The sequence below is a fragment of the Amblyomma mixtum genome, chromosome 1, assembly GCF_055824585.1.
Source record: "Amblyomma mixtum isolate Tamu chromosome 1, ASM5582458v1, whole genome shotgun sequence".
Classification (NCBI taxonomy): Eukaryota; Metazoa; Arthropoda; class Arachnida; order Ixodida; family Ixodidae; genus Amblyomma; species Amblyomma mixtum.
In genome coordinates, this window is record NC_143012.1 from 180,193,033 (window position 1) to 180,216,087 (window position 23,055).

At 49.6% G+C, this 23,055-nt stretch overlaps 1 protein-coding gene across 1 annotated transcript in view; it reads left to right on the plus strand.

The window, feature by feature from the left end:
- The first annotated feature begins 6,326 nt into the window (after positions 1-6,326).
- Positions 6,327-23,055, plus strand: part of LOC149370123 (tyrosine-protein phosphatase non-receptor type 7-like) — a 44,627-nt gene continuing 27,898 nt past the window's right edge. The window contains exons 1-2 of the mRNA XM_089560194.1: positions 6,327-6,551; positions 15,274-15,404. Coding sequence (XP_089416320.1) covers positions 6,482-6,551; positions 15,274-15,404 — 201 coding nt within the window. The 5' untranslated portion in view covers positions 6,327-6,481. The remainder of the gene's footprint in view (positions 6,552-15,273; positions 15,405-23,055) is intronic.

Below are 23,055 nucleotides of genomic sequence, written 5' to 3' on the forward strand. Positions count from 1 at the left end.
ATCATAACAAGTGGATGATCATAGTAGTAGTAGTAGTAGTAGTAGTAGTAGTAGTAGTAAAAGACCTTTATTCGACCATAATTTCCAGGCCGAGCATGTCGATCGCCTGGGCGACCAGAAGGCGGTGTTCTTCCTCTCCTTCAGCGCCAAGCCATGCAGTCGAGCCAGGCGGTGATGGATAGAGAGGGTGGGGGGTAGGAACCCGACTGCTGAGCAGCCGGGCAACAGAAGAGGCAATGGGCCAGGTCCGCATAGATACAGGGGCAGTTGGGACAAGAAGGGTCCGATCGATAGCGCTAGAGAATATAAGGTAACCAGACATTGGGAAAGTTAGCATGATCATACCAACACATGGTCCCCGGGACACGAGGGTCTGGGTGGTGGTGGTGAAAACTTTTTAATAAACAACAGGAGAGTTTGCAGACCAAAAATGGCCCTTTACATAGGTGGAGTCCTTAGTCCGGGACCCCGCTGGACGAGGCCGCTACTCGCGCCCGTTGGACTAGAGCCCTTTGAGACTCCAGCCCCGAGCAGTTGAGCAGGGCTGCCTCCCATGCCTCTCGGGAAGGGGAAGGATTGGGGGGAAGGGAAGGATTCTTTTGACAGGCCCAAACCATGTGGAAGGTATCGGAAACTTCCCCACAGTGAGGGCAGCGCCCATCAATTTTGGGGTCGAAATGTTTTACTATTGCAGGACACAACAGAGTGTTGGTCTGCAAGCGCCTCAGAGTTCGCTCATCAGCTTTACTCAGGCCCTTAGCAGGGACCGGGAAAAGGCGATGGCGTTCGCAGTAGTCGTCCAGAATTTCTCTGAACCGCAGAAGCGGTTGCACAATCTCCGAGCCGGAAGAGCCTGGGTGAGGTGCCCGGTAGGTAAGCGCTCGGGCAGCCGCGTCCGCAGCCTCATTACCTCTAACGCCCTGATGGCCTGGAGTCCAAACTATGCGTTTGGGCGAAGGGTCCGATTCCCTCACTGCGCGCTTTAATATACTGTAGGCTAAAGGTGAAATCTCGCCAGCCAGGTAGTGTTGACAGGCTCGACGCGAATCTGTCACGATTACCCTCGAATTCAGGTCCGAGGCGGCAAGCGCAATGACTACTTCCTCAGCCTGTGCTGAATTTCGAGCTCGAAAGGAGAGCCCGTTAACGCATTGATCCTGGTGAACTACTGCGGCCGTGTAGAATCCATTGGGCGACGGCCCTGCCACGTCAACGTAGTATACACCCTGTTTGGATCCGTGTTGGTGTTCGAGGGCCCGAGCGCGCGCCTCTCGTCTGCCTTCGTGTGTATGTGTGTCCATGTTGCGCGGGAGTGGAGGGACCCAGAGCTTGTGACGCCATAGCTCTGGAATCCGACACGTCTCCTCTGGAGTGCACTCGTGTTGGATGTGCAAGCGGTCTAGCAGGCGGCGCCCGGATGCCGTCTGCGAGAGTCGCGTATATTGGTTCACGAGGTGGGCCTCCCGTAACTCCTGGTAGGAGTTGATCACCCCCAACGCCGACAACTTAGCATTGGAGGTGGCCACTGGGAGGCCCAGTGCTCGCTTTGTAGCCTTTCTAACGATGGTGTCGATTCTTATTTCTTGTTGTTTCGTAGTGCGAAGGTAGGGAGCGGAGTAGAGGATCCTGCTGGTCACGAAGGCATGGGCGAGCCGAAGCGCGTCCCTGCCTCGCAACCCGCCACGCTTGTTAGAAACGCGATGGATCATGCGTCCGACCTGTTCGCCTACGCGCTTGAGTTTGGCAATAGTGGATTCCGGGCTGAGCCTGTTATGGATGAACAGGCCTAGTATGCGGAGCTCCCCGACCTCTTTGATAGGGCCTCCCGTCAGAGAGATTTGCAAACTCGTGTTGTCTTTAGGATCGGATCTGATGTGCAGAAGTTCCGATTTTGCGGGAGCACATTGGAGACCACAGCCGATAGCGTAGCTATCGGTTATGGTGGCGGCCCGCTGAAGGCGGTCCTCCATTTCCCCAAGGCTCCCTTCGGTAGTCCAAATTGTTATGTCGTCCGCGTATAGTGCGTGATGAATGCCTTCCACCCGGGCCAATTGGTGGGGAAGCTGCATCATGGCAATGTTGAAAAGAAGTGGCGACAAGACCGCCCCTTGGGGTGTACCCCGTGTACCCATCGTGTATGGTCCGTATTCGTCATCCTCAATCTTGAGGAAGGCCTGACGCTTCGAGAGAAAGTCTCTTACATATGTGAATGCCTTGCGCCCACAATCAGTGGTACTCAAGTTAGCCAAGATGCTGCTATGACGAACGTTGTCAAAGGCCCCCTTAAGATCGAGGGCAAGGATGGCCTTGTCGTTGTGGCGCATGGCAGTGGGTCGTATTATGTAGCGGTGTAACTGGAGGAGGACGTCCTGCGCAGACATATGCGGTCGGAACCCGAACATAGTGTCTGCAAAGAGGCCCTTGGTCTCTATGTGTGGAGAGAGGCGATCCCTAACCATCGTCTCCATAAGCTTGCCCACACAAGAGGTTAGTGAGATGGGCCTCAGGTTGTCGGTATTCACTGGCTTGCCTGGCTTAGGGATGAAAGTGACCAAGGAGGTCTTCCATTCGGGAGGGAGTGGACGCCCGTCCCAAATCTGGTTAATGTACACTAGCAGGTGGAGGTAGGCCGAATCTGGGAGGTTGGCCAACAGATTGACTGTTATGCGATCCCGACCCGGAGCCGTACCTCGCCGCATTTTAGCTAAAGCCGCCTTAAGGTCGTGTAACTCAAAAGGGGCATCAATGTCGGGATTCGGCTTTCCCGCGTACTCGTACTCGGGCCCAACTGGGTCCTCTATGCGGCAGAGATATCTGTCGCACAGGGTGTCCGCGAGTTGAGCCGTCGTACCTTGGTACCCGTGCAAAGCCCGCCGGAGCTGTCTTTGCGTCTCCCCTCTCGTTTGAGTGGGGTCGATGAGACTGCGGGCCCCCAGACCCTCGGTAATGAATCGGCTCACGCTCTACGCCACGCAGCTATCAACCGGAAAGAGCAGGATGAGCTGGTCATTGCTACTTTCTCTTTGAGCGCGTACTTAGAGCACTTGGAAGCTCTGAGACTATGCAAGAGGGTCTACTCAACACCGCACAAAAACTTAACCTCAGAGGAAACCTAAGACTGGAGGAGAATCCAGGCAAACACTTATCCAAACAAGTAGGATATGTCCAGCTAGATACCACCCAGAATGCCCACAGTGCGGGGAAGAGGTTACACTAATACACATATCGTGACATGCTCACAAAACACAACAAGTAGTGTCTGAACTCGACCGTAGAGCAATGGGAGGCTCAGCTGAACAGCGACCATCTCGAGGCCCACGGGGACCAAACCCAGTGCGTCTGGGTCGTAGCAAGAGACAGCGGAGACCTGGACTAGGCGACCGACCATTCGACGACAACACAACAAATAAAATTTGTTCTTGGTGGCTGTGGAGTTGTGGTAGGCTAGCTGTGGAGGCTGTGGATGCTGGATCTGTGCTGGATCCGTGCTCCGTGCTGTGAAGTCATCATATATAATATGAGGAATGTGAAAGAGACCAAACAGTGACAAAAACGTGTCACGAGGGTATGACGAAAATGAAAGGACCGAAAAAAAAACTCTTAGGAATTGAGTACTGCAATATCAAAGAAATGAGAAATTATCATTTTAATTTGGCATTCAAAATCGCATAAAAAAGCCATTTTGCGGCAAAAAACCCATTATCACTGCAGCCCACCACGTGACCACATCTCGGTAAAATATTGCTTCTTTGTTTTAAGTGCACAGTGTTTTTTTTTTCCTTTCTGGAGAGTTCGTCATATTTTGTCATAGAGTACACTCTTTCCAGTGCGACATTCAATGAGAAGCAACGCTCCTTCGCATCGTCGACCATGCGTGTTTAGCTTTTGTAACTACATCGTGCCACTGTTTTGAATTGCTTGTATGGAGCGGAAACCGTGGTATACTAAAACTTCTGTCGATGAGGCGTAAATCACTGTGCCCTAACAGCTTTGGGTATGGAAACTGAGATGAACGCTACTCCATATACTTATAATATCTGTAAGCATATAGATATAGGTATATACAAGTATACAGAGTGAGATTTATATTAGTTTTTGTTACAGCACTTTTGCCGACGTGCAATCGCCATCGCTCTTGCTCATCATGTTATCCATCATCGGGATGCATAAAAACGGGCGCATGCAGTGATTTAAAAATTCTCGGTAAAAATTTCCTACAGCATTTGCAATAAAACCGTTGCGGAGTATGTACTATCAGCGTCAATTGAAACGCGAACAAGTCAATTGAAACGCGAACAGCACAACTCGCAGATATTATACTAGTTAGGCAAAATACATGAGCAGTTGATTTTCCCATCGAAGCCGAAAAGACCGCTCTTCTGAAAGGTTAATAGCCCACGCCTGTATTTGATCTCCAGCCTCTAATATGCTTGATTTTTCGTGCTCGCGTTTCAGGTGTTTTGTTCGCGTTTCATTTGACGCTGATAGTACACTCGAATAAGCTGAAAAGAACCTTCATTAATTTTCGAACGATTACGACGGATGGAATCCATCCGTGGTAATCGTTGGAAGATATAATCGGGTGGAAGATAGGAGCGTCCCAATTTCCCTTCCTCATGAATGTCCCCTTTGATACGGGGTTGTGGCAATGGCGACCACGCCCGTCTTTTTTTCTTTGAATTTCTCTGACGGTGTTATAAATTGGCCTATAAATTCGCAATTTCTTTAAATACATTTTTAATCCTACACTTCTAGCCTAATGTCATCTCTCTGATTTTGAACCAGCAATCTCCCAATCGCTTTTTGTTAACTCCTACCTCAGATTCCTTCACATGACCATTGTTATCTCTAAATCTAACCCTAGGACCTCGGGGAGAGTGACTGTGCCTGAATCGACATCAGGATGGATGTTCAATTGTTTCCGCAGATTCACCACACGCTGCGCATGTGTCTTCTTGCTCATCGGCTGCGGCATCTCGGCTTTTGAGCCGAGTCAGACGTCGAGGTAGGAGAGAGGTTGAGGTGGTATGGGTACCTTGTGCACTCCGGAAACCCAAGCTCGAGGTTTCGTCAGCCGAGCATATGAGTCGCCTGTTCCGGTAGGGTTCACGAGAAATGGGCTGGTGTCCTTCCATAACATTACAAATAACCACAAATTGAGCCGGAGGGTTTTCCCGCCTCCAGATAAGACAATATGGTCAAGGAGTAGGAGTGTGTTTTGCAAACACTCCTGACAAGATCTTTCTTCCGCCCTTATATACTTAGCAAACTTTATCCGCAAGAGGTGAAGCTGGAGTGTAAATGGTGTAGGGACCCAGCGACATATGACCATATCCTGTGGGAATGCAAGAAAGAGCCGCCCCCTGTGGCTCTGCTGCAAGATCCTTCTCTTGAGCAGTGGGTGGCCGTGTTGGCCAGCTCAGACCCGGCCGTCCAGGTCCGGACCGTGGAATGGGCCGCCCAGGTCGCCGTCAGTCGAGGAATGATGGCCATCTACACGTGCTTTTGACGAAATAAAGTTTTTCTTCCTCCTCAACGCCACTCACTAAAACAAGCATGGCTGCCGAGCCGTCTGCTACGGAGCGCGCGAAGCATCTTGCACTACTTGCACGAGAACTCGCCCGAGGCTTGCGGAAGTGCCGAACTCGTGCAGCACGAAGTCAAATCGAGTGCTGAAGAGCAGGTGGCGCTAGCTGCACTGTCAAATCGAGTGCCAGCTAGAGTACCCGACCACGGAGGCGGAACACAAAAGCTGTCTGTGTGCTGTGCGATGTCAGTGCACTTTAAAGATCTCCAGGTGGTCGAAATTATTTCGGAGGCCTCCATTATGGCACCTCTTTCTTTCGTTCTTCTTTCGCTCCCACCTTCCTCATTTCCCTTAATTACGGCGCGGTTCAGGTGTCCACCGAGATATCTGAGACAGATACTGCGCCGTTTCGTTTCCTCAAAAAACAAATTACCAATTTTATGCTGCATCTCCTGTACTAGTGCAGAAAGTGCAGCAAAATCGAGACCTTTTTTGTAGCTTCGCGTTGTAGACACTCTGATCTAGCTTTGCAAAGCAGGGCAATGCCTCTTAAGCTTGAGTTATCGTAAAACAATCCCCTCGTTATTTGCCTTTTTAAATTCGATATAGTTCTACACTCTGCTTCTTTTTCATGAAATACAGTTTTTACCATCTGCGTTCTTTACCTGTCGTTTAAAGCTCTGTATTTCTCCGTTGTTTTGTTATATTGTTGACAGCGCTCCTAGCGTCACGCTGAAAATAAGTCGCGCTCTTCCGCAAGCGTTGGCTGCAGGCGGCGCGCGCGTCGCCAAAGGACAGCGCGCGCTTCTCGCAGAGTTGGGGTCGGAGGAGGAGGAACCGACGAGCGAAGCAGCGAGTTGCTGCGAAGAGCGTTCGCTCTCGATATGTAATCTCAGTAGTGCTGCTGCTGTGTGATGTTTGTCAATACGGCATCATGTGCCCGTTGAAGACAGGATGAAGGCTACGCGGCTACGCTGCGCGTGGTCATTGCTGGCATGCAGCTACCTCATCGTCGGTGCCAGGCGTAAGTAAAGCTCGGTTTCTGCTTTTTACTGCGGGTGGTAGGTAAAAGGGAGCAAGGCATTAGCACACTTTTCTCATTTGTTATTATTGCTTTTTCCATTGCCGCCGTCGTTTTGTAACCCTCATACCGAGTGTGCGCGGCATAAACAGCACCAAACCTTCGAGGAGCCGCTGTGGCGGAGGGGGAGAGGTGCTCGCTACATTTGTATGTGTGTAGCGTGAGCTTTCCGTGGGTCCAGCCTTGCGACGTGTTTTGACTCCCGCGGCGTTCCTCGTCGCGCCATGAGTGGAGCGGCGTTGTAATGCACAGTGCGCTCTGCAGGCACCAGCATGAGCCCGCCTCGATGGCACCACAGCGACGGGGGAAAAAAAATGGAAAGAAAGCTATCGATTCCGAGCCGCACCGCCTCTACATCGCGTTTGACCTCCTCTTGGTCTCGCCTTTCAGATATGATGGCCCATTCCCCTCACGCTTTCCTACCAGCGCCTGAATGAAAGCCTCGCCTCTTCCTCCCCGCTATCTCCTGTTTTCTTTGGGCAGCGCCTTTAATGTTCGCATGTCCGGCCGAGGCCAGTGGGAGACAATGACTGCTCGTGCGGCATGCTCTCGCTGACCGTGTATACTTATCGGCCACAGCGCGCAGCTGTTGTGTATACGCGAGTGGCCGATTCATGTGGCGAGGCTCCATTAACGATCGGGCTCGCGGCGGTGCGCTGGCCCGAGTCGATGACACCTGTTTTTCTGCGTAATTCTGCCGGCGTCCCGCGCGGCACTACGGTGACGTGTGTGCATTCTCTTGCGATGAAAACATTGCCGCATAAAGAAGCCCAACGCGTTAATTTCCCGGCTGTTGTACCGTGCGTGCGAGCAGAGCGAATCTTCCGACCGCAGTTTAGCACGGCGAGCAGCCTGCCCGCTACAGTCGCGCATTAGTATCCGTAGACGGAAGCCCGGAAACCGCCGCGGCCGCCAGCGGTTTCGTTGGTTCGTGGCACGCTCGATCGTCACAGCGCTCGACGCCGGGCTTTCACGCTTGGCCAAGTGTTCCACTGCGTTTGTTCATCACCATATCGGTTCAAGGCGGGATGTGACGCGTCTGTTTTCCCACCGAGCGCTTGCAATAGTCGGGGCTGTATGCAAATTTTGTTTTCCGCTGGTGCACACGCGTGCCGTTCTTGGCCTTCGAAGACTAACTTTCTATCCACTTGAAAACCGTTATGTGACCTCAGTTTCGGTATCACAGCTTGCCATGTTGTATCCACCTCTGACATGTTGCATGAGAAAGCAATTGTGCAGCTCATTTATCCTCGCACGTGCACTTAACGACTCGTTTCTCCACGCTTGGGCTGGTACATGACGCAGTGTGGCACACGTACAACGTGACATTTGTTTTCAGCCCACAGTTTTGCGCCTTGTCGTTCCATTGAAGCGTGTTTGCTGTCTCCCAAAACTTTCTTGAGGCCGGTAACTGTGGCCTAATGCATAGGCATGCACAGGTCTCTTCATAAGGGGGTGCCGATGTTCATAGTTGTGCCTCTTCAAGTCTTCTGGGTAGCAGAGAACAGTGGGGAACAAAATTTGCACCCCCCTCTGTCATTGATTTTGAGGGGGCCACTAACACCTTTGCCTTCCTCTGTCATGTGAGCAGGCTTTATGATTGGTCTTAATTTTCAGACTTCATTTGTGCAGCCCTTTTGGCTGTCTGGCTCTTTATCTTCTGCAGATGTGATAACGTCAAAGAACCAGCCATTGTATTTCACGTGTTGCTTCTGCGACCATCTAGCCCTAGCCTCAAACTTCTTGTTCTCTTGGTGCATAACGTAAGGATTTCTGAAAGCAAGTCATTTCAGACATCCTTGCAATTTTGGGTTTAAATGAAGGTTAGGAGCACAGACCATTGGGCTAGTTGGTTCGTAGCAGACACGTACAAGCGCAAGAAAAAAACACTTACAGAGAAGAGACTTGGACAACACGAGCGCTCGTGTTGTCCAAGTCTCTTCTCTGTCCGTGTTTTTTTTTGCGCTTGTACATGTCTTAAATGAAGGGTTGGGCGGATTAATATGCTTCACAAATTTCTTGTGCAAGCTTTGGGCAAAATGTAGGAAAGGTTTGGTTGTGGTAAACTGTGCAACTTGCTAATGCAAAGTGCTCCATACTTGCTTGCTTGTGCAGCATTCTGACAGAAAAGTATTGGGCAGGTAGTTTGGATCTTGATGCAGGTTATTTTTTCCTGTGTTTCACTGTGGCCTCAAAATTATAACTGTGGAGGTGTTTTCTGGCCAGCTCGGCTACTGCATGGGAGGTCACGAATCGGACAGTTGGTTAACAATGACAGGGATGTATGGCCGTTTTTTCTTGCTCAGAAAGAAAATGCAAAAATTGCAGGTGACTAAAATATATGCGCTGTGCAGGCAGGGGCCTATTATTTTTATTTCCTTTTCGGTTGCCCCAACCTATTCAGTGTCGGTAGGTGAGCACTGTTATGGCAAGTTTTTAGGCTGAAAAGCTTGAAAAAAAGCAAGTTATAATGCCTTTGAAAGTGTTGATATGGATATTTTGGACCACGCCAAATTAATTCCCTTTTTCTTTAAAACTGTGAATCCTTTCTGAAGAAATCATCACACTTAGCCCATGGAATTGCCTTGGGTAAACCTAGAGGGCCCCTGTTTTATGCTGTATTCGGCCCGGTAATAGTCTGTTTATCAGAACAGATGAAATAGGGACACACAGTGTGTGGGAAGATGCTGATCTAGAAAATGTCCAATTCATGAGAAGAAAGCATATTTCCAATACGTGTTGGAACTCTCTTCATGTGTTCCATCTACTACGGGTGTTAGCCATCCTTAAAACAGTTGCCTTAATATGAGTGGTGTGAGAAATATTGAACCTTTTGGGAGAACTCTTGATGATGCTTTCAGGAAACCTGCTGTTTGTGAGCTGTGTCAAATGCTGGAGTTTTTCGTTTTGGAAAGCTGAAGCACGGTATAGAGCTACCATAGTTACTCTCATATTAGTCTATACCTCGTATAGGCCAACTCCTTAACATCAGTAAGCAGAAACGAGAGAAAAAAAATAGGATATCATATTGGTTGACCAACAGGAGCTCTAACCCAGCAACGGGCAAATAAAACAGCTGCAGCAGCACGACAATAAACTCATTACTGGAAAAGTGCACCTACTGCTTTCCCCAGTATGCTATTCTCTTGGGCATAGAAATGGTCGCTCAGTTTTTTTTGCACATCTGGGTGTAAGAACGTGTCTAGCTTAAATGCTGCCGAAAATGGTCGCCCACATTCAGGAGGCATTACTCACCTGCAGCTGAGCGACACAGAAAATTCTCTTTTTTATGATAGTACCTCTGAAGTACTCAGTTGGCATGGTATGACTTTGTTCTTGCATTGTATTGGCCTTATCTGAGAACCCTTTGTGCGGGTTGCTTAAGAGTTAGAAGGGGGTGTGTGCAACCTTTGCACAGTAACAAAGGCAGCGGCTGACCTAGTTTGTGAAGGCTCGAACACTGCCAGCATTACAAGACTGTCCCCAGCAACATCACTGGCGTCATTCTCTTCCTTTTCCAAGCTCATAGATGGGCTCACACCTCACCTTTGCGATTTGCATATTGGTCGACTCCCGAGTTTGAAGAGCGCAGTTTCTGAAAAGAAGGTTGACCTAAACGTCAGTAAATACAGTGTGTTGGGAGTTGTACGCAAGTGTGTAAACATGCAGCAGTGCATGAAAGCCCTTCCCTTTGTATCACATCAGGAATCGCTTATCTGTTGTGGCTGGGAAATGATAAGCGTCCCATCTATACTCCATCTCCATCTGAAATGATAAGCGTCCCATCTATACTCCATGGTAGTCCCTTGCAGGGCTACCGAAACTGCACTGAATGCACAGGCGACATTCTGATGCTGCAGAATGTAGTGCCAGCACAAAATCGGCATGTAGGATAGCATGATTTAAAGTGTGCATGCACTTAACGCTATTTCATATTAAGCCTTAATGTATGCTTGTGTTACATACGCAATCTCCGTGTGCGACTTTTGCGTACGATCAAACATCATTTCAAAAATGGAGGCCCCCTTCGAAGCAGGACCCCTAGTCTCCGACTGAATTCGTTGTTATTACTGCCGTTTTGAGTGCGTTCAGTGGCCATAAATAAGCCACTGGGCTTTCACTTCGTCCCATCTCGCTAATAACAAAACATATGAACGATAAATTCACTTTATTTTTTATTTAGAGCAACGATTCTGCTGCTTCTTGTCCTAAGAGGAGTGTAGGCTTGTTGACGAAAATGGTTCCTGTTCTAACAACGATATGGCGGCATTGGGCTGAGCTTAACGTTGCGTCTCCATTTGCATAGGCTGAACTAAAAATATGAATGTGACAAAAGGTATAACGTCGGCAAAATGCTTGCAATTAGCATACGATGCACTTATAATGAAGGTTATTTGCGGTGTTGTGCTGCAGCTTTGGCTGTCACTGCTGTGTTCTGGCGGAGGGTGAAATACTTGGGAGTAGTTTGGGTGCTGCATGTAGCGTTTCATCTAATTCTCCAAATCAGTTGTAAAGTCGGTCCCTTCCAAAGTGCTGTAAAAATGGCCACTTACTCAGGCTGCCATATGTGGTAACCAGCTACAGGTGCATAGCGTCCAGAAGGCTGGTTTTGTGAAATATAATTTTTTGTCGTGCATATTGCCTGAGGGTGTATGTTGGGGATGGTTATACTAGGAATGAAGGCAGGTATGCTGATCTGCTGGAGTCCACAAGAGACCAGTGATGCAGTTTGTGTGTCTAGGCAACATTGGACGTTCTTCGCATCGTGCACTTCAGCAGCCCTTTGGTGCTGGGCATGTAGTCTTATGGATGGATGGTGCTACGCACGTCTTGTCACTGCCACTAAACCTGCATTATGTGCTTAGACATGACCACATACCCTTGTACTTAGTTTATTCGTTTGCTGCATTGCCATTGTGTATATGATCAACAGCTTACAGCTGCTTTGGGATGAGTTAAAAAAGTTCCTTCTCACATTGAGGTAGCTAAAGATGTGAGGTGCAGTGCCTTTTATTTTGGGAAACACTCAAATTGAGATAAAAATAGTTTGTATTGATGATTTGTATGTTAGTGGGAGCTCATTCTAAGGTTGACCACCCTTTGATACAGCCTCACACTAGATCACTGCTTGGTTGGATGAGTTATCTTCTTCTTGTGCTGGTGGAGTTGGTTTCATAAAGTTATGAAGATGACTTGCTGTGCTTTGATTCTCCTGAGAACATTTGTATTGCGGAGCAAATCGGTCTCACTAACGCACTCTTTCTGGCCCCTTCTAAGTCTCGACAGTTGTCGCATACAGCGGTGAACTCATTCATGGCCAGCATAAGAGCCAGGGGCTCAGACTGACGCTGCACAAGCTGCGGCCTGGCAGCATGCTTTCTGATGAAGCAGCGGACACCTGCGCGTGACTCATGCGTGAGCGTGGGCTACATTGCAGATGTACCCTGTGGCGCAAAGCCTGCTGAAAAGATGCTAGAGGACTGACTCACATGACGGGCACCGTTGATGGAAGGGAGTTTAAAGCCGGAGCAATTATTGCTGGTGCGCTGTTTGGTTCAGGTGATTGCAGCCTGGCTTGAAAGACAGGAAGAAGGAAAATGAGTCTGAGGTGTCCGGCACACTGTGGGTGGCATTGCACTTCATTGCTGTGGCTGCTGTTTGTCTCGCGACTAATCTGGGAGGGAAAAAGTAAATTTCATGTCTTGACAGGTACAGAATGACTGAGAATCACCAACAGAGGAGGTCCGAATTTGACAAGGAAATTTATTGTTAACTAAGCCATGTTATACCTTGCTGTGACTATTGTTCTGTGATTGTTTCCCTCTGATAAGGAAAAGCAGAATATTTAAATAAGCAATTTGAGGTGACTGTGTTGTGCAGGGATACCATTTATCTGGTTTAAAAGGTTAATACATCACTATTACTGATCAGGAGTGAAACGGGTATTGGTTGCCACCTCTTCTGCAATGTGAGCAGAGAAACATGTCATGGAAAAGGCGTGGTTTACTTGGTATAGAAAATTGGGCTGATGAGCATAGCTTACTTCACTTCATGCAGAGATTTAATATACTTGCTAGATGTCTTAAACTTCGTACAAGTTACATTTAAGCTGTGAATTTGGATGAATATTTGTTTGTTTTCACAGGTTGCATATGATCATTGTTCAGAATTCATAGGGTATCAAACCTAGCTGCACATAAATTAACACAATTTTATTGTCTTTTGTGTTTTTTGTTATTTTTTTCTATGCTCAAATAGAAATTCTTTGTTGAAGCAGACTAGCTTCATTAGAGTAATATTGAAGAAGTACCTCTCTGCGACAGCTGCATATCATTAATTAAAGCCTAGTTTGTTTCACTTCTTTATAAATGAGCTTTGTGCCTGCCACAGACAAGTCTGACGAGGCAGGAAGGTCTCGGCACCTTTCTTCAGCTATCTGTATCTTCCAAGGATTTCCGCAAGATTTCACCTTATTTGCAGTGCATATAGGAGATAATATCGTTTGGAGCACTTGATCCACGCTTTCTTTTTTCTTTTTTTTTCTTTCCGAGACCGCTTTGCAGAAGTCGCAAAATGCTTGCTGTTGCTTGGTTTTCTGCTTGCCTGTTTCCGGTCACTTTGTGCGTAATGTTGCTATTGGCTGCAAGCTTTCCTTTTTTTTGCTGATCTTGCATCACTGATAATTCAGTGTTCTGTTTCAGCTTGCACTTTGTTTGTTTACGTTGTGTCCAGCGCCCAGATAATCAGCTGGCATGAGTCATGTTTCTGTTTATCACCGATGCTTTGGTTCTTGTTGCTCTCGGGGCAACAAGAGGCATGGGATACTAAGAAGGAATGAAGCCCCCGACGTTTCTCTGGTGTATTGCAGCTGCATCCCTTTCTTGTGTAGCATTTCCTCGGGGTGGTTGTGGGCAACAGGAGAGCATGGCATCCTCTACTGAAGGTGTGTTGTATTCTGCCTGTGGGTGCAGCTGTGTTAATGACTGCTATTTGTATTTGAACCATTGGCCATGTGCCAGTGTCACTGTTGTCAGTGTGGGCATCGTGCGATGGCCAGGTTTGATCCATTCTATTTTAACTGTTGTCCATCAATGTGTGTGCACACAACTTTGAATCAGCGGTGAATGACTAGCAGTTTCTCTCATCATTTTTTTTAATTCTCAAGGCTTGGTGGTCTTTACAAAAGAGTGGAGACAGACGAGGTGAATTCGTGGCAGATCTTTCTGAAGTAATGACGTCAGTGATGGCAGTCCAGTCTTTTGTAGCGATCAGTATGAATGAGTCATTGTAGCTCTCAGTACTACATTGCTGTCTGTGTCCTTGTGCTAATGATTGACATGCACTGACAGGTATGACTGACAGCGATAAACTGTTCCTTCAGAGCACTGTTGTTGCAAAACATTTTGTGGAAGAAACATTTCGTGTCACCCATTTTATCTTCACGGTCCCTCCGTTTTATTCTTGTCTCTTTCAAGACCCTCCGGGCAGGTGTGAGCGTGTTGGGAAATGGTATCGTGAGTTTCGACAGTCAGGGCCCTAAATTCGTATTGCATTCTCTAGTGGGAAGAGATATTAGAATGCGCTGTGCTCATATGTTCGACGTACCACTGTCAAAATCATGACTTTGCATCACTGCTGTTGCCTCAGAGTGGCGATGCATTAACTTTCTGGCACTTTTTCTTACTTCGCTGTCACCGAAGCTTCGTTGTTGTTGTACGCTCATCACCAGTTGTCTTTTCGGTGCCTGGGCATTTTTTGAGCCTGGTTGCACCTTGCTGCCGCTCAAGAGAGTGGCGCAATTCTGTTTGCCATCTGTATTTTAGTGCAGGTGCTCAGTTTTCTTTTATGCGCGGTTCATGAGGCACGAATATTTTTGAGCGCCCCTATCTACTTGGTATGTGTGCATGTGTTTGCACTAGCATGCAGTTGCATACTGCACCACAAAAATTGAAGTGATGATTCAGCTTCTTCGCGCAGCGTGATTAAGGCTTTTACTATTAGCCATTTCTAAATTTCTTTTCCTCTGTTATTACTAGGTAGTACAAACTTTTTAGGCCCTCTACGCCACGGATGATTGTTTACATCTTAAAAAATTCTGAACAAAACTTGTCTATACCTTGAGCGTGATGCATGAAGGCCTTGGCTGCCTGTGTGGCATAAAAGCCCACAAAACCCAATCACACGGCAATGTCTAGCAGTCAATTAAGTTTCGTTTTATGCGGTTCTGTGTTAAGCAGATTGTTCAGTCATTTAACTCCGTTTCTTTTACTGTTTTGTTTAGTGCTTGTATTGTTTGTGTGCTGACCACAATCACTGGCTCGTCATTCGTTAGTGCACTGTTAGGTAGGTAGTGTGCAGGCAGTGATGGGACCAGTGCTGGTCAGTGATCTCCGTGGCTCTTTTTGTGTGCATATACCTCATGTTAATGAAATTTCGGGCATTACAGTGCATAATGCCTACATAAAGTCTTCATTTTTCTCTGGGCGACGTTGAATGCATATTATGTCTGCTGTGGTCCCTTTGGGCCTAATTGCTACTACAAAACAGCCAGTGGACTGTGAGGCTTGATGTCTTTATTGCGACGCCGCACACACTGCAGAATCCAAATGTGAGCAGAGTCGCTCTAGTCGTTAATGACAGCTGTGTGAACCCATTTGCTGTGCAGCTGCAGCAAGTGCAGGCATTGGCAAGAGTGCAGAAGGAGGCCCCTGGCCGCAGAGGCTGCGAGTTGATAGTGGCACACTGTCCTCGACAACCGCGGATGACCTCCTGGGGCCTGAGCATGCAGAGAATGTGGTGAGTGCTTCGTCTTTTTTGGGGGAACCCCTCTTGAAGGAGGGAGCTGTGAAGTTTATAAATCTTATCTGTGTTCTGTTAGCTGCGAATGATGAGCACTTATGTTGTGAGCAAAGACTGATGGGAGAGCAATTTCAGTTTGGGGTAGCACAATGTTTGAAACATGCAAGATATAGCGGTGTAAACGCAGGAGTGAGGAATGCTGAGCAAGTCGACATTGCAGCGTAATATAGTACATGGCGAAGGCAAAGTGTAATGCAGTGGGACTGAGTGAAGTGGAATTTGGCACAAAAGTGGTCTGGCGGCATTGTAGTGCCAGGAAACAGGTAATGTGCCAGTCCGTTCTTTAAGGCAGCAAGCCTGTAGTGATATTGCCGCGTCTACAACAATAGCCGCTCGGCGGCTGTTCGGCACGCAGCTCGTGCGCCACGCGGTTCGCTGCTGAAGAAGACGAAGCTCGACGTTCCATCCTGGCCGTCTCGGTGTGCGCTGGCATCATCTCGGTGTTGGCGTTCCTCTGCCGTCTGGACGCGGCGCTACCTGTACCAACTGCTACGTGACACTGGTGGAGGTGCGGGCTCGACGTCCCATGTCCAACACCTCTTCAGACAGCCGCTCATCGAGTCCCGACCAGCTACCCCTTGTCTGCACGCCCGTTCACCGCAGCAGCCGCCGTCTCCTGGGACTGGTCCCAGAGTTTGGTCTCCTCCCAAAAGAGGCACGCACTCATCGACCTGGTGAGCATACCACCATGGCTCAGGCTAGCGCTTCACATTTGACGCTCCAGCAACCCCGCGTGCCAGCCAGCTTCCATGGCGTCACTTTCGAAGACGTTGAAGACTGGCTTGACCAGTTTGAGCGGGTTGCCGATTTCAACCAATGGAGCCCTGCGCAGAAGCTGCGGAACGTGTATTTCGCCCTCGAAGACGGAGCCAAGATTTGGTTCGAGAACAGGGAGGCCGATCTCCAAAGCTGGGATACCTTCCGCCAGCAGGTCCGGGACACCTTTGCTAGCACGGACCGCCGGGATCGTGCGCGGCGCCTCCTGGACGCTCGCGTACAAAAGCCTAATGAGACCGTTGCAATGTTCGCCGAGGACGTGACCCGTCTTTGTCGGCGCGCTGATCCAGATATGGCGGAATCCGCGAAGCTCCGCCACCTAATGCAAGGTGTGAAGGACCAACTCTTCGCTGGTTTGGTCCGGAATCCCCCGCAGACGGTAGCCGACTTCATCAAAGAGGCGACCGCCATTGAGCGGGCCTTGCATCAACGCTGCCGCCGAAATGACTCCTTGTGCGGAGAGCCAAGCGCCAGTGCGGCTTCTTTGAGCGTGTCCAGCGACAATGCGTCGCTGCGTGAGCTCATACGCGCTGTGGTCCGTGAAGAGCTGCAGAAACTGACCCTTGCCTCGTCTGACCCGACGGCTGCGGCTCTTACCGAGGTTGTGCGCGACGAGATTCGTCAAGCATTTTCACCGCCTCCTCCAGTCATGCCGGAGCCACGCCCCATGAGCTACGCCGCGGCTCTCCGTTCCGAGTTGCCACCTGTGCAACGCTTGCCGTACCACCCGCCGCCGCCAACCGCTCCGCCACCGTCATTCTACCAGCGGCCTCAGCGAGGACCTGCCATGCGTCCACCGGCCCGGAAGGCGGCTGTTTGGCGCACTTCTGATCAGCAGCCGCTCTGTTACCATTGCGGGGAAGCCGGCCACCTGTATCGCCGTTGCCCATACCGTGAAATCGGCCTCCGGGGTTTCCCACGTGACGCTCCTTGTCCCCGTTTCGGTGAGCGACCCCACGAAATAGAGGAGTACCTTGCTGCCCATGACACCACCTCTAACCGCCGACCCCGATCTCCGTCTCCCGCACGCGTCACGTCGCCCAGCCGCCAGGCTTTCTCAGATGGACTGCGGGGCCGGTCTCCAAGCCCGCGCCGGGGAAACTGAAAGCGGCGACCTCAGGGGGGAAGGTTGCTGACAGCGGATATAACGAAGACCCCCGAACGCCGCCGGAGCGCGATGCCGAGATCCCGATGCCGCCGCAGCACGATTCTGTGAACCCGAGTTTCCCTGACACCGATGCAGTTAGCGCCGACCTCCGCATTCACGTTGACGGGCACCCAGTGACTGCTTTAGTCGATACAGGCGCGGACTTTTCGATCATAAGCAAGCACCTCGCGGATCGCCTCAGCAAGGTAAAGACAGCCTGGGATGGACCTCAAATTCGTACTGCTGGGGGTCACCTCATGACGCCTGTCGGAAGATGCACTGCTCGAGTCACCATTGCCAATTCTGCTTTTGTTGGCACTTTTGTTGTTCTGCCGCACTGCTGCAAAGACCTGATCCTCGGAATGGACTTCTTGCGTGAGCATGGTGCCATCATAAACCTTCCTGATCGTCTGGTAACATTTTCGACCCCTGGAACGATTCCAATCGACACCGAACCACGCAGAGTGGCCCTGCGCATAATCGACGCCGATGTGACCGTCCCTCCGCGATCCTGTGCCCTCGTTACCGTCATTTGTGACGACCTGTGCAGTGCTGACGGCGTAGCAGAACAGAACACTGCGCTTGTACTCTCTCATGGGGTCTGCATCGCCAGAGGTATCGTCACGCTACGGAACGGCCTGGCAGATGTCCTTCTAACGAATTTCGGGACCGAACGGCAACACATCGCCAAAGGCACTGCGGTCGCATACTTCGAGGGCATCGCCGAAATTAACGACTGCCTTGCCCTCCAGAGCGAAACGTCCAATTCTTGCACACCTCAGCTGATCCTCGACGTGAACCCAGGATTACCCCCGGCCGATAGGGAGAGCCTAGTCGGCCTACTGCATCAGTTCCAAGACTGTTTCTCGTCTACGTCGGCAGTCAAACAGACGCCTCTCGCTAAGCACCGCATCATTACGGACTGCAGTACCCGACCAATTCGACAAAACCCATACCGTGTCTCACTGCGGGAGCGTGAAGCCATAGCTGAACAAGTCAAAGAGATGCTGCATGATGGTGTTATTCAGCCGTCGAGGAGCCCGTGGGCTTCGCCTGTGGTTTTGGTTAAGAAGAAGGATGGTAGTCTGCGATTTTGCGTTGACTACCGGAAGCTTAACCAGGTTACCAAGAAAGACGTCTACCCGTTACCACGCATTGACGACTCTCTTGACCGGTTGCGGCACGCGCGCTACTTTTCTTCGCTGGACTTAAAAAGTGGTTACTGGCAGATCGAAGTTGACGAGCGGGATCGCGAGAAGACAGCGTTCGTGACGCCGGATGGCCTTTATGAGTTCAAGGTCCTTCCTTTCGGTTTGTGTTCAGCTCCAGCAACATTTCAGAGAATGATGGACGCTGTTTTGTCGGGCCTGAAATGGCAGACGTGCTTGGTATACCTGGACGACGTTGTTGTATTTTCGCCAACGTTCGAAGAGCACCTCCAGCGCCTCTTGACCGTGCTACAGGCTATACGATCTGCCGGCCTGACGTTGAAGCCCGAGAAATGCCACTTCGGTTATGAGGAGCTCCTTTTCCTGGGCCATGTCGTCAGCCATCGTGGAGTCCGGCCGGATCCGGCTAAAACAGCTGCCGTCGCCAACTTTCCCACTCCTTCGGACAAGAAAACGGTCCGGCGTTTTTTGGGCCTTTGCGCGTATTACCGGCGGTTCATTGCCAACTTTTCCCGACTTGCTGCACCGTTGACGCATCTTACAAGAGAGGACGTCCGATTCACGTGGACAGAACAGCAGCAGCAGGCATTTGATGAATTACGGCGACGGTTGCAAACCACGCCTGTCCTTGGTCATTTCGATTCTAGTGCGGAGACTCTCGTCCACACAGATGCCAGCAACGTGGGTCTCGGTGCTGTACTCGTCCAGTGGCAGGACGGCGCTGAGCGCGTAATAGCATACGCCAGCCGCACTCTGTCTCGTGCCGAATCTAATTATTCCACGACCGAAAAAGAATGCCTTGCCGTGGTATGGGCTGTGACAAAATTTCGACCTTACCTGTACGGTCGACATTTTCAAGTTGTAACCGACCACCACTCTCTCTGCTGGTTGACGAACTTACGGGATCCCTCTGGCCGCCTTGCGCGTTGGAGCTTACGCCTTCAGGAGTTTGACATGTCCATCGTCTATAAATCAGGGCGCCAGCACAACGATGCCGACTGCTTGTCCAGATATCCAGTCGAGGCTGCGCGCGACGACGACGAACCGGACTTTCCTCTCATCGCAGCCGTAGACGCAGCGACTATTTCCAGTCAGCAACGTGAGGACCCGGCGCTGAAACCTCTCATCGACTTCCTGGAAGCACGTACCGAGGAGGTTCCCCAGCCCTTCGCAAGAACCCAGTCCTCCTTTTGTCTGCGCAACAACGTGCTGTACAAAGCCAACTTTTCTCCAACCGGAAGCGACTACCTCCTCGTCGTTCCAGCGAATCTCCGTGAAGAAATCTTGCAGGCGTGTCACGACGAGCCCACCGCAGGTCACCTCGGCTACGCCCGCACTCTGGCTCGGATCAAAAAGAGCTATTACTGGCCTAAGCTTGCGGCGACTGTACGACACTATGTGCGCACGTGCCGTAATTGTCAACGACGAAAAACACCCCCTGTCAAGCCAGCTGGACTTTTACATCCCGTTCAAGTGCCCAGACTCCCGTTTGAGCAAGTTGGCATGGACCTTCTCGGCCCTTTTCCAACTTCATCTTCGGGAAACCGGTGGATTATCGTCGCTACTGATTACCTTACGCGCTACGCTGAAACCAAGGCCCTCCAGCGCGGCACAGCAGCCGAGGCTGCGAAATTTTTCGTGGAACGCATCGTCCTCCGGCATGGCGCTCCAGCACTAATTATCACGGATAGAGGCACCGCTTTCACTGCCAAACTCTTGGAATCCCTCATGCGGCTGAGTGGCACTACTCACAGGAAAACAACCGCCTACCATCCCCAGACGAATGGCCTGACCGAGCGCCTCAACAAAACTCTCGTCGACATGCTGTCCATGTATGTTGACGTTGAGCATCGCTCTTGGGACAATATCCTGCCATATATTACTTTCGCGTATAACACGGCTCAACAGGAAACCACGCGGAGGACGCCCTTCTGTCTGTTGTACGGCCGCGAAGTGTCGACAATGTTGGAAGCAATGCTGCCCCATGATGGCCGCGACCCCGACGTTGGCGCCGAGGAGTTCACGCTTCGCGCAGAAGAAGCTCGACAACTTGCACGAGTGCGCATCCTGAACCAACAAGACCGTGACGCCCGACGTTACAACCGCCGCCACAGACTGATGACGTTCGCCCCGGACGACAAAGTGTGGGTATGGACCCCCATTCGACGCCGTGGCCTTTCCGAAAAGCTGCTCAAGCAGTATTTCGGCCCCTACCGAGTTCTCCGTCAGCTAAGCGACGTAACCTATGAAGTCCTCCCTGATGGGGCTTCCCGGACTACTCGCCGTCAGCAGAGACCAGAGATTGTTCATGTAGTGCGGATGAAGCCCTATTTTTCGCGAGACATTCAGTGACTCAGTGCTGTGCGTTACTCTGTTTTTTTTTTTTTGTTTCTTTCTCCCTATTTTCTTCTTAAAGCATCGGGCCGATGCTCTTTCCGAGAGGGAGGGTAATGCCGCGTCTACAACAATAGCCGCTCGGCGGCTGTTCGGCACGCAGCTCGTGCGCCACGCGGTTCGCTGCTGAAGAAGACGAAGCTCGACGTTCCATCCTGGCCGTCTCGGTGTGCGCTGGCATCATCTCGGTGTTGGCGTTCCTCTGCCGTCTGGACGCGGCGCTACCTGTACCAACTGCTACGTGACAATATGCTGTTCAAGTTTTCAATAGCAAATCCCCCCCCCCCCCCAATATATAGGCACAGTGTTCATTATGGGGTACTAGAAAAGATCATGACAGTCTTCTCGCATGTAGCTGGCCCTTGCAAGTCTTGTGGTGCTGTACCAGCTCTCATGTTGTGTTGAAACTTCTTTTAATATGGTTTACTAGCTCTCTCTCTCTCTCTCAGCCTTCCTTTTCTTTTTAAGTGAAATTAACATTGCTGTCTAACTGCATTTTTTTCCCTTCCCTCAACCATTTGCTTCAATTTTTGTATTGTATTTTTGTGCCCTTCCTGCAGTAATCTCCCATGAGATTGGCAGTATTCTTAGATAAATAAATAATATAAGTAAATAAATCGACACTGAGGACCACACTTGTCCAATTTTTATTATTAGTAAAAGTCTATGCTGTTTTGGCTCGCTCTTGGTTCATTCATGTCGGTTAAAAAATTGCATTTAAAATTTTTCTGCCACATTTTCTGCGATTATTGGACTTTGCGTACCGGGATGCAGCTGCAATGCATGGACAGTGAGGACTTTTGATGCATGGGAAATTTGCTTAATTGAAACGAGTGCTTCCCATAGGCGCACTCTGATGTCAGTGGCCTACCAGTGCAAAAATATAGCACGTTAGCCTTGCTGTCTAATTTGAAGTAGTTTTGGTGGATGAAGTTAGTAGTGCAGTCGGGCAAGCTTGGTACTAAGGAAATGCTGGTTTCATTGATAGTCTGGCTCTTGGCAAGAAGCCATAACGTATAAAGTGCTATTTTGTTTTATATGGAGATGAGGTTGCTCGACATTCTTTGAAGTTAGTTCTATTAGCCATCTGTGAAGTTTCTTCCCTTTGTCATCACTAAGTAGTACAACTAACTTTTTAGGCCTTCTACATCAATGTAAATTTTTTTATATATATATAAAATTCTGCAGAAAAACAATTTTCCCATACCTTGAGCTCGGCACATGATAGTCTTAGATGCTTATGCACCATAAAACACGGCATAGTGCAACACTTTGTATGGAGAAAATTTGGTCATGTGCAGAGCAGCTTTTAGTCATTGCTGTGGACACATATAGCGACATGTTCTACTAAGGGTCAACAAAAAGGTGCCTCATTGCTGATAACCAGTGCCAGCTGATAAGCTTCCATTATCGTTTCCCCCTGTCAAAGAGGCGTGTATACTGCTGCCAAGACATTTTACGCAGCAGTGACCTTTCCTTTATCTAATCAGGAAGCTGTGGACTTTGTTGATGACAGTGAGTGCAGGTCGCGCTTTCTATTTTGAGTAGTGGTTGCAACTTTGGCGCTTTTTTGGTACGTGCAGCGTTTGCGTGTGTCACAAATAAGTTGAAACAGATTGCATACACAAGAAAACAGTGAAACATTTGTCCACGACGTAGTACTTAACTGTAAAGTTCCTGTCTTTTTGCAATTGCCTTTGCCTCATTTAGCCTTCAGTGATGTACATTCTACTTTTTATGTTCATCCCATAAGCCAGTACACTACACTAAGCCTTGGCAAGATGTGCTTGAACAGTGACAGCCTATGCTCCGTTTCACACATAGCAGGCAACGCTGCAAAGGTTGCTGAAGTAGTGCGTCCGGGAAACCATATTACTCCGCTGCCATGTATCATTCGTTCTTCTCGAAACTCCGGTCATTGTTTTGAAGAATACAAAGAGCGGTATAAAACAATATGGTAGCATTGAAAATCACGGTCGAAGCTGTCAGGCGCTCAGTGTGCGGGCTCTCTGGCCATAATTTTCACGGAGTGTGAACGGTTGAGTAGGAGCGATTCGCCCTGCCAACCGAGTATCATACTGCCACGTGTACTTTTTGCTTC